This window comes from Cicer arietinum, chromosome 3 (genome assembly GCF_000331145.2).
Source record: "Cicer arietinum cultivar CDC Frontier isolate Library 1 chromosome 3, Cicar.CDCFrontier_v2.0, whole genome shotgun sequence".
Taxonomy (NCBI): domain Eukaryota; kingdom Viridiplantae; phylum Streptophyta; class Magnoliopsida; order Fabales; family Fabaceae; genus Cicer; species Cicer arietinum.
The window spans coordinates 58,331,891-58,343,889 of NC_021162.2; the positions used below are offsets into that span (position 1 = coordinate 58,331,891).

The window sequence follows — 11,999 nt, forward strand, 5'->3', positions numbered from 1 at the left end:
TTTCCCTTATCTATTTACTTGTTTTTTCTTTATATTTTCCCTTATCAAGTCGACGGAGTTAAATGCTACACATTACAAAACACTCCAAGGACACTTGTACAATTCCTCATTGCTACTAGATCATAAAAATAACAATTAAAGGCAATCAAGAAGAAGCAAATATGTTGAACTCACAATTTTTCATTTAGAGCAACAATTGAGTGACAGCCCCGTTTAGTATTCATGCTTGCTATTTTGAACCAAGAATGTTCCCTGGGATCAAATCTTTCAGCAGTACTGCAATTATGTTGAAGTGTCATTCATATTAGTACAATTATACAAATTTAAGTAAAATATATCTATCTATTATATAAAAGTATAAAATTAAATCATATCAAGATCAACCCTGTTTAGAGGATAAATCTTTTTAACTATAGACATGAATAAATTGAATTGAAATCAAGTTATAAATCTTACTTTAAGTAGTTCTTTCCATCAAATCCACCAGTAGCATAAATCGCACCATTGAGTTCCACTGCAGCAAGAGCAAATCTCTGGAAATATGATGAACATTTAAGCAATAACTTCAACAATTTTGTATGCTTTTCAAAGAAATGATCCAAATTATTACTCCCTCTGTAACCAAATATAAGCAAAAAGTACATGTATTTGGTCCAAGCAGCATGTAACACAATTAATCCAGTTGGCATGTTAAGAAGCTTAAGGCTAAAAAATCACATAAACTCTCCTGTTTTCATTTTAATTTTTTGCAACAGCAATGTTAGTAATTAGTAATTTTAATATTGTAAGCATTTTGCTGAAGGTGATTGAACCCACAACCTCCTTATCACTCCACTCCCTAACTCCAACCTCAGCCAACAAGCCAACCTCATATCTCTTTCCGGTTGTTTTCAGTTATCCATAAATAATTATACCTCTCAAATATCAATCAAGACATGAACATTTACCATTTGAAGATCCACTTTACCTTGTCTATCATTGAACGTGTGGGGATCCACCGTCCAATGTCTAAATCAAGCATCTCAACATCTGAAAAGCAGTCAAATCCATTGCCACCTCCAACAGCAAATATTTTTCCTTTCAAAGCAGCGCCAGCCAAACTTCCTTTCTTCTGTTTCAAAGAGGGACGCAAAGTCCAGTTGTCATGAATTGGATTGTATGATTCAACTGCACAAACATAAAACAAAAATGGTTGACAAATTTTTTATCTCATTGTAAGAAAATAACATTGAAAACTGCAGTAAAATCTCATACCTGAGTCATACCAATCACAATCATTTCCACCGCCGAAAACATAAATCTCACCATTCAACTCTACAACTGAAGCATATGATCGAAGATAGTTCATAGGCTTGAGAGATTGAATCACATTCTGAGAAGTACAATACTGATCCATAGATGCTAATGATGATTGTCCATCAGAGCCGCCTATTAAATATATTGAATCTTTGGCATCTAAATGCAGTTTAGCAGACGGATTGATTACTGTCTCCTCAATGTGTAATGAAGGAGCATTGTGTGTAGATTCTAACAGTGTACAACGATCCTTTAAAAGCTGAATTTCCAATTCTGCCTCTATCTGAATGAAAAATACAAACAAGCCAACAGTGATGTGGTTAAAGGCGTTATCACATGATATGATAAATAGAAAACCAGTTCAATTAAAGATACAAAGTGCACTTCAAAAGACAATTCTGACTTCACTTTCACTGACATAATTGTCATGTAAATACTCTCCAACCTAAAATTGGTTAAAGTCTGTTGAATAAGAGAAAATGAGAGAGACATATGGTGAAACCGTGTGTCTGAACTACACAACGGAGTCTGTTTTATATAGGCTCAAGGCAATAAATACAAAAATAAATATGGGAGATATTATCCCTATTTACATGATATGTAATAAATATAAATATATTTTCAACACTCCCCCTCAAGCTGGAGCATATAAATCATATGCACCAAGCTTGTTACATATATAACTGATTCGAGGACCTCTCAGAGACTTAGTGAATACATCTGCCAATTGATCATTGGAATTAACAAAACTAGTGGTGATGTCGCCTGATTCGATCTTCTCCCTCACAAAGTGACAATCTATCTCAATATGCTTGGTCCTCTCATGAAAAACTGGATTAGAGGCAATGTGCAATGCTGCTTGATTATCACATATTAATGTCATTTGTGTTGCCTCTTCAAATTGAAGCTCTTTGAGTAACTGTTTCAACCAAATGAACTCACAAGTCACTAATGCCATAGCTCTGTATTCAGCTTCAGCGCTAGATCTTGCAACTACACTTTGTTTCTTACTCTTCCAAGATATTAAGTTTTCTCCAACAAGTACACAATACCCAGAAGTGGATCGCCTATCAATGGGTGAGCCTGCCCAATCGGCATCTGAATAACCAACTATCTGAGTATGTCCTCTGTTTTCATAAATTAGACCTTTTCCTGGAGCACCTTTAATGTATTTCAAGATTCGTATCACAGCATCCCAGTGTTCTTGACAAGGAGAATTTAAGAATTGACTTACCACACTGACTGCAAAAGAAATGTCTGGACGGGTGACTGTGAGGTAGTTTAATTTACCAACCAATCTTCTGTATCTCCCTGAATCTAAAAATGGCTCCCCATGATTAGGTAGAAGTTTGACGTTTGGATCCATAGGAGTGTCAACCGGTTTGGCATTCAACAAACCTGTCTCTTCAAGAATATCCATAGCATATTTTCTTTGTGAAATTACTAAGCCGTCCTTAGATTGGGCTACCTCAATACCCAAGAAGTAGCGGAGCTTGCCAAGATCTTTAGTTTGAAACTGATGAGATAAATGTTGTTTCAATTGGAGTATGCCCTGTTGATCACTACCAGTTATGACAATATCATCTACATAGACAATCAAGTAAATGCACCCTTGGGTTGAGTGACGATAAAAAAGAGAATGATCAGCTTCACTTCGAATCATGCCAAATTGTTGCACTACTGTGCTAAATCTACCAAACCAAGCTCGAGGAGACTGTTTAAGACCATAGAGAGACCTCTGAAGTCGACAAACCATGGTAGAGGACTCCCCCTGAGCAACAAACCCAGGTGGTTGCTCCATATACACTTCTTCTTCAAGGTCACCATGCAAAAAAGCATTTTTAATGTCAAGTTGATGTAGAGACCAATGTCTGATGGCTGCAATAGAGAGGAGTAGTCTAACAGAGGCCATCTTAGCCACAGGGGAGAAAGTATCACTGTAATCGAGGCCAAAAACTTGAGTGTACCCTTTTGCTACCAAACGAGCTTTAAAACGATCAATCTTACCATCAGGACCAACTTTCACCGTATAAAGCCAACGACATCCTACTAAAGACTTTCCCGACGGTAAAGGAACCAATTCCCATGTACCACTACTCTGAAGTGCACACATCTCGTCAATCATTGCTTGTCTCCACTCTGGGTGAGATAAAGCTTCACCTGGAGATTTAGGAATAGAAACAGAAGACAGGGAAGACAAACAAGTATAATGCAAAGGAGAAAGACGATGGTAACTCAAGCCAATGTAATGAGGGGATGGGTTACGAGTAGGACGTATACCTTTACGAATAGCAATAGGAATATCAAGGGTCGGATCCGATAAAGAAGGAGGTGGCGGTGAAGGAGCGTCTGGAGTGACCTCGGTATCAAGAACAGGTGTAGGGACATGTACAACCGATGGTGGTTGACGACGACGATATGTCTGAAGAGGTTGTACAGTTGGAGGATCAACAAGAGGAGTCTCAAGTGGGACAGTGGGAGGGGCCACAGGAGGTGTCTCAGGTGGGGCATACGTAATAGGCTCTAATGGTAAAAGAGAAGGTGAAATAGACTTTGGTAGGTCCAGAGGAATAGTTGCAGACAAAGGATCAGGAAGCGACTCATAGTATGTAACAGACTCAAAAAATGTGACATCAACCGATATGAGATATCGTCGAAGAGTAGGAGAATAACAACGATAACCTTTTTGGGACCGATGATAACCCAGAAAGACACATTTTAATGATCGAGCTGAAAGTTTGTCAAGACCAGGAGTGAGATTGTGGACAAAACATGTAGATCCGAAGACCCGAGGAGGAAGTGAGTGAAGAGGGGTACCAGGAAAGAGGATCGAGTGAGGGACTTTGTTATCAAGAGCAGACGAAGGCATGCGATTTATAAGATAGCACGCCGTTAGAACAGCATCGCCCCAAAAGCGAGATGGTACATTACCATGAAGAAGGAGAGTACGAGTGGTTTCAATAAGGTGCCGATTTTTGCGTTCGGCTACCCCATTTTGTTGAGGTGTATGAGCACAAGATGTTTGATGAAGAATGCCGTTAGAGGTCATAAAATTTTGAAATTGATGGGACAAATATTCACGGGCATTATCACTGCGCAAAGTGCGAATGGATACACCAAATTGAGTTTTAATTTCCTTATAAAATTGTTCAAAAATAGAAAATAATTCAGACCTATTTTTCATTAAAAATAACCACGTACAACGGGAAAAATCATCGATAAAGGTAACAAAATATCTAGACTCAAGTGTGGAAATAGTACGAGAGGGACCCCAAACATCTGAGTGAACTAAAGCAAATGGGGAGGAAGCTCGTTTATTAGCTCGATCAGTGAAATGACTACGAGTGTGTTTCCCTAATTGACACGACTCACAATTTAAGCTAGATATTTTGGTTAGATTAGGTACTAATTGTTGAAGTTTGGGAAGACTCGGATGACCTAACTGAGCATGTATAGTAAGAGGAGAATATGTGGTAGGGCACGCTGTTGATGGGTTTGAGAGATAATAAAGACCATTAGACTCACATCCGACACCAATTTGTCGTCCTGATATTCGGTCTTGCAAAGTAACATTGCAATTAGTAAATGTGACAACACAGTCATGAGAACGAGTCAATCGACTGATAGAAATTAAATTAAATGGGCATCCAGGCACATAAAGGACAGATTTAACTAACAGAGTAGGGAGGATTTGGACAGTGCCAATCCCTTGAGACTGTGTTTGGGAACCATTGGCTGAGACTATCCTAGGTAAATAACCAGATGTTGTGAGAGAGGAGAAAAGAGTCTTATTACCAGTAATATGATCAGATGCACCAGAATCGAGAATCCATGGGCTATGAGAAGGTGAGATGCAAACAGGTGAATTACCACTTTGTGCGGCGGAAACAGCGGAACTCGAGTTCTGACAATACTCTCTCCACCGAAGAAAATCTTTATAAGTAGCCATAATCAATAAGTAGTTACCTAAAAACCAGCAGGGTGGAATTTGGTTTTTTTTTTTTTTTTCCGATGAACAGTACCGCGCGATGAACAGTGTTGCGCGATGAACAGTGTTGCGTGATGAACAGTGAACAGTGGAGGAAAAAATGAACGAAAAAGCGACAAAGAAGGGTAAACCGGAATTGAGACACGGTTTACCGAAAAAAAAAATCTCACCGAAGGACAGTGGGTCCCGGGGTAATTACGGTATAGGGTTGTCTCTCTTAATAGGCTCTAGATACCATGTTGAATAAGAGAAAATGAGAGAGACATATGGTGAAACCGTGTGTCTGAACTACACAACGGAGTCTGTTTTATATAGGCTCAAGGCAATAAATACAAAAATAAATATGGGAGATATTATCCCTATTTACATGATATGTAATAAATATAAATATATTTTCAACAAAGTCATTTACACTTCTTTAGCTTACTTATTGAACTCATCAAATACCCAACACAAGCTTCTTATATATTCTTCAATGTAGTTCAATTTTTAGTTTTCATTCCCTTATGAAGCCATATATTAAGACTTGTAAATTGTAGCCAATGTTGTCTATAGTTTACTTCCTATTTTCCTATAGACATTTTTTATATTAAAAAATCACTATGAATTATGCATCATCGAAATTAAGAGCAAAGAACTCTATGTTTTAGACCTACAGCGGTCACAGCATAGATGTAGTGAGAGAGAAAAAACCAAAATTCTCGTTACAATTGAATTGTTGGACTCATCTTGTTTTATTTATTTCACAAAGCAGCAGAACCAAAACCATGTGAATCAGGAAACACCGTGAAATGAGTAACAAGCATACTTGCAAGTGATCTGCATCTTTTCGAACTACAAACAGGCGCAGAAGTTCGAAACTAGCACAGGAATAGCTACTTAACAAATCTAAAAATATGGGTAGATAGAGAAGTTCCACATACTTTGAACATTTTTATGATGACCATATACAATTTAATGCACGCCAGTAATATACAAAAAACTGATACGGACAGAAAACAATTGATGAATATGGTAAATTCTAGAGGTTGTCTATAAAATAGCAAACAATACCAGCTTCTGCTCCAGGTAGTTATTCCTTTCAGTTTGAGTTTTTTTGAAATCCGTCAGTTCTTTGATCTCTTGCACCAACTATAGAATATAGATACATTACAAGTTAGTTTTTTGTTAAAAAATAATTAATATATATTACGTGTAATGAAAGTTATCAACAATTCTCAACCACCTGAGCTATGTTGTATTGATGCTCTAATGGAGAACTGAAATTCTCCTCCTTCTCTGATGAAGAACTGGGATTCTCCTCCTTCTCTGATGGAGAACTAGTATTTTCCTCCTTCTCTGATGAAGAACTGGGATTCTCCTCCTTCTCTGATGGAGAACTAGTATTCTCCTCCTTCTCTGAATGCTTTCCTCCGAAGCAACTCTCATTCGCATAAGGAGTATCGCTTACATTGTTTTCCCAAGAGAGATCTTGATTTTCACGGCTAAGAGTCAATTCCTTTAGTTTCATCCATATGAGGTCCTTCTCATTCTGCTTCGCTTCCTCCTCATCAATTGTATGAGTATCCAATGGCTGAGTGTATTCATCAAACAATAAATCACTCCCAATGAGATCCTTCTCAATTTGTTTTGTTTCCTCCTTATCAATTGAATGAGTATCCAATGGCTGACTGTATTCATCAAACAAAAAATCACTCCCAATGGAACCTGATTTCGTACTTGAGTGAGTAGAACGATGCTCAAACTCTGATTCAGGCATTTTAAATGTTTCTGTTTTCCACGCAGGCTCTTGCGGTGGAAGATATCGGGACACCACAGCCGTCCATTTCGAATTCTGAGGAACAGAATTACGAGGAGTAATTGCTAAGGGTTTTAGCAAGGAAATCAGTTGGCTTGTCTGTCCATGGTCGAGCTCAAACCAGAAATGGTTATGATGGTAGTAGTTGTCTGCAATTACAGGTTTAAATTTATCTTCAGACAGTGGCCGGCATTGTAATTGAACTCGAATTTGCACCTTGAACATTAATAACAAAGAAGCATATAAACATAAGGCCCTTTTCACGAATAATAATCCATAATTATTATAAGCAAGAAATTTTACCTGTGCAGGAAATTGTGTTGAATCTGAACCATCTGTCCATCCATAACGGTCTATGAGCATTCTCCCATTACAAGCCGCCTCAAAAATTCCATGAAGCATCCTATCAGTATAGTTAAACAGAAACAGCGGCAAACCAGGTCGAATATTCTTCACATAAGAGAAGTGCTGAGCCGGTAAGCCTGTGGAACAAATAAAATTTCCATGAGTTAGAGTTGACAACCAAAATGCCTATAAAGTGGAAACTTAGTTACCAATGCTGATAATTTGTGGCTTCGGATACAAATTCCAAGCATCATGTTTCCATGATTTTTTATAAGCAAATGTTAGTAAATTAGTAGAGTTATGTTAGTTTCCAAGTTTAAACCCAAGACATCCTACTTAAATCTCCATCGGTGTTCCTTAGCTCTTCAACTGAGCTACCTACGCGGGACTACCAAGATGCTATCAACTAAAAGAAAAGCAATCACATGAAAATGACTGACCAAAGAGTTGTTTGGTTAAACATTCTTTAATTGTCGCATTCTTGCACCCAAATATGACACCACCAAGTTGATCCTTTGTCAAATTTCTTCCAAACACCGACTGATTAGGAGGGAGAAATTGATTCCCATTTGAAAAAGAATATTGTGTTTTCTTCCATGTCCCCATCCTGGCATAAGAAGAAAAAGGTCATTTCATTGAAAAATCTATGGCAAAACCAAAATCACAAACAAACCTAACTTATCAAAAAGCTGATAATTCATCTTCAAAAGCAGAAAACACAAAAATCTATTTTCTCTTTCTTTTTCTTCTATGTAAAAAATGAACAGTACTGAATACACAAATGACTACTTTGTGAAAGCTGAAAACATACTCTTATTAAGCACTTATTCCAAAACCGCGTTGAGTCCATTGTAAAAACAAAACTAATAAATAAAGAACAAAACATTTAGCTAAAAATGGCAATGCTACAATGGAAACCTACACGTGAAATGTTTTCCAAGAACAGAAAAAAACGATCGTGGACCACGTTTCAAAGAGAAGAATGAAACAAGAAACACTATAATATAATAAAGTTAGAAACTTTACAAAAGTATCAAAAATTCCATAACTGGCAAACACTTAATGCACAGTAACAAGTAAGTTAGAGTAACATGAAGAAGAAAAGAAACTATTCGAAAAATCCAAACTTGATGAAATGGGGTTTACCCCAATAGCATAAAAACTATGAAATGACATGCAAATTTTGAAAACTTAACAGAAAAAGTTCTTTTGATAATGATCATGAATGAACTGCTTTTTGGAATCGTACCTTTTGAAGAATACGAAAAGAGAGCGATGAAGAGAAGGAAAAAGAGGAGAAGGGAGAGAAAGAAGAGAATGAAGGAGATTGTTTTGGTGGAACAGAAAATGGAAGGATCAACAACACTGAAGACGAACAAGCAACAGAAAAATACAAAGTAAAGGAGGGAGAGCTTGTATTTATTTATTAATTATAAAAGAAAATAGATGGATATTACTTTTTACTGCCTCGATCTCACATATTAATTAAATGCAGTTTAGAGTTCACCACGTACTATTTTGTTAAAAGTAATTCTCAAAATAAGTTTCTTAAAAAAAATTAGGGATGGTGAAATTATTAATTAAAGTGATATTAACTATTATTTTATAATTGATTTCAAAATTTGAATTTCATTTACTAAAATTACAATGCTAAACTCATATATTACTTGATATTACCATATGGGGGTCAAAACAATTTTAGCAAAATATAGATGGATTGAGATATAATAAACAAAAATATATTAATGAAAAAATAATTAATATTTTAGTAACAATATAAAACAACAAATGATAAGAAAATATTTTATACATAACATGTAATTAGAGAAAGAGAGAGATTGAGATAGATTATGGAAGTTAAAAGTCTTGTAAAAAATAAAGCTATTATTGTGGAGAATGTTACGCAGTTGTCTTTCATAGCACTAGTAATTGTCTTTCTTGTGAGTTTTTTTATGAGTCTGAATGACACTTTTATCGGTTGTAATGAGGAAGTTTGGAAAAGTTGAGTTGTGGCAGCATATTGTTAATGTGAAATAGAGTGCGACGAATCTAAATAATTGGTTTTTAAGTTGTTATGTGACCTGAACTTATAATCGAGGCAACAATCTGCGATGATTCTTTGGTATATTTGGCACATGAGGAATTAGAAAGTATGGAATGAAATTGAGAAGTCAATTTCAATCTTTGTTGAAATGGCCAAATATCACATTCTCAAGTGGTTTGCAATTGGGAAAAACATTAGTAGGAACATCAATAATATTGCACATTTGCATGGTCCAATCAAGTGGAATAAATCGATTTCATGGGAGTTTAAGTGTGACATTGATGTTGCAATGTTCCAAGAGGAGGGACGATTTCAGGATTGACATTGTTTGGATAATGATAAAGGCCAAAGCAAAAAATTTGTGGAATGACGCAATTTTATTATCAAAAGAAGTTAAAGCGTTTGGTGTTTTGGAAGTTATTTCTTGGTTGCATGAACTAGGATTCGAAAGAGTTATCATCAAGACGGAGTGTAAGTGAGTAGCCATTAATGGAAAACTACAAAATATAATTGAGTTTGGTTTGTATTGACACATTGAAAAGCTTTGTTATCTTTTCATCAAAATTATAGGATTAGTTTCATCAGGAGATAAACTCGAACCTTGTTGCTCAAAATCTTGCTAGGGTGTTAAGGTCTTATGCTAGTTCCAAAACTTTTGATTTGAATTCAATCTGTATAACTCACATTATAGAATTCAATCTGTATAACTCATAAACTTATAAAAAAAATGTAAAGTACATAGAATAAAATATGCACTTTTTGTATAAACTATTCTTACACTTATACATCCAATAAAAATTTACAATTTTATAGAATCATTTTACTTTTGTATTTGTATTTTTAAATAAATGATATGACATAAAAAGAATAGAGAGCTCTTATAATTGTGATTTAACGGAATTTACATTGACATATTAAACTATATTAAATACTAGTGAATTATAAAAATTTGAATATAAAGTTGGTAAATAATTATACATAATTTAAGTTATTTTTAATCATTTTTATTTATTTATAAATTGAAATATCTTTCTGATTGAGTTAAAACTAATAATACAATTTTAAAAATAAAGAGTAAAAGTTATATATGCTTCATGTCATAGAAAAAAATTATAATTTAACGTTACCATTTAAGACCATTAAAAAAACTAAAATTAGTGGGAGAAATTTAGAGAGGAAAATAAAGTAAAATCTCTCTTTAAATTGTCACTAGATTTTGTGACTAAAAATTAAAGAATGATTTCATATTTTCTGTAAATATTTTTTGTCGCTGAGTTTAGTATTTTAGTAGTGTAAATTTAAATGAAATTTTGGAATTACTTTTACATAATGAATTTACATGCATTTGTTATCATACATGTATAAATGAATTTTTGAATCAATATTGTATACCATTAACACAAGAACAAATACTATAACAGACTGTAAACAAATAAAAATAAAAATAAAAATACTATAATTGACATAACTATTTATCATGAATGAGTTTAATTTTCATAGTATTTGACAAAAATTAATTAAATTTTCTTTGTATTATTAAATATTTGTCAATTAAATTAAAAAATTAGAAAAATAATTAAGTCAAACATAAAACTATTTGTACAGTGTAAGACCAAATAATTTGTTGCAATAGTAAGTCCAAATTCATTCTACCTTAAAAATATAAAATCTATTTATTTTATTTATAAGGGACATTGTTTTTATTCATGTTTGATGTAGCTTTGTTTTAGTTTTTTATTTTGTTGAAGCGTTCATTTAATCTAAATTGACATATCAACTTGACAATTTCGATCTAATATATATTAAATCAATGACTTTGACGTCTTAAACATTACAACTCTAGAGAAATAGATATTATGAACACTTCGATTTTACCACTTTTATAAATTTTATCACATTTGTTAATATTTTTATATTTTATACTATTAACTTATGTACAGTTAATTTGATTGTAAATTTTTTTTATTTTTAATTTTAATAATTTTAAATTATATTATGCTAACTGATATAATCCAGTTTTAAACTTAGTAAAAAAGAGTAATATTTTTTATCATATGAATACAATGATACAGTAATTTCTTATTGGGGAGGGAGGTTATTCAAATCACAGTACCCATCCCATATGTATTTTTAGACACTCATAACGTGTGATGTCTGAGGCCTATTTTATTCCCCATGAGTACAGGGAAAGCAACACCAAAGCCATGTTAAATACTCTATCTTTTTCTTTTTGATAGCATAAATTAGTCTCACTAATAGTAAAAATTGACATAATTGTTTTACGTCTTTACCTCGCCTAGGACATTGTAAAAATAAATATACATTATAAGATAAGAAATTGGAAAAGGACACATCTGTATTTTTTAAAATATAATAGAAAGGAAATGTTTTTCTTCTTAGGTTAATATACTAGTGTAAGAACCAATGTGAGGTAAGAGTATATATTTTTGAACATTTTTTTAATAAGATTTATTTTAATTAGAAATTGTAATCTGTAAAGAATTATAAATGATTTAGACCAAAACACT

General features: G+C 33.9%; 1 protein-coding gene across 2 annotated transcripts in view; it reads right to left on the reverse strand.

Moving 5' to 3' along the window:
• The window catches only part of LOC101507160 (uncharacterized), a 12,328-nt gene extending 3,492 nt beyond the window's left edge, over window positions 1-8,836 (reverse strand). The window contains exons 1-9 of one of the 2 annotated variants that reach the window (XM_004492449.4): window positions 8,677-8,836; window positions 7,868-8,034; window positions 7,386-7,564; window positions 6,510-7,298; window positions 6,338-6,415; window positions 1,255-1,579; window positions 968-1,167; window positions 457-533; window positions 175-276 (exon numbers count right to left, since the gene is read on the reverse strand). In XM_004492449.4, the coding sequence (XP_004492506.1) occupies window positions 175-276; window positions 457-533; window positions 968-1,167; window positions 1,255-1,579; window positions 6,338-6,415; window positions 6,510-7,298; window positions 7,386-7,564; window positions 7,868-8,033 (1,916 nt within the window). In that variant the 5' untranslated portion in view covers window position 8,034; window positions 8,677-8,836. Of the gene's footprint in view, window positions 1-174; window positions 277-456; window positions 534-967; window positions 1,168-1,254; window positions 1,580-6,337; window positions 6,416-6,509; window positions 7,299-7,385; window positions 7,565-7,867; window positions 8,035-8,105; window positions 8,231-8,676 lie in introns of those variants that run through there. The other variant, XM_004492448.4, reaches the window with a different exon arrangement.
• Between the last annotated feature and the right edge of the window lie 3,163 nt (window positions 8,837-11,999).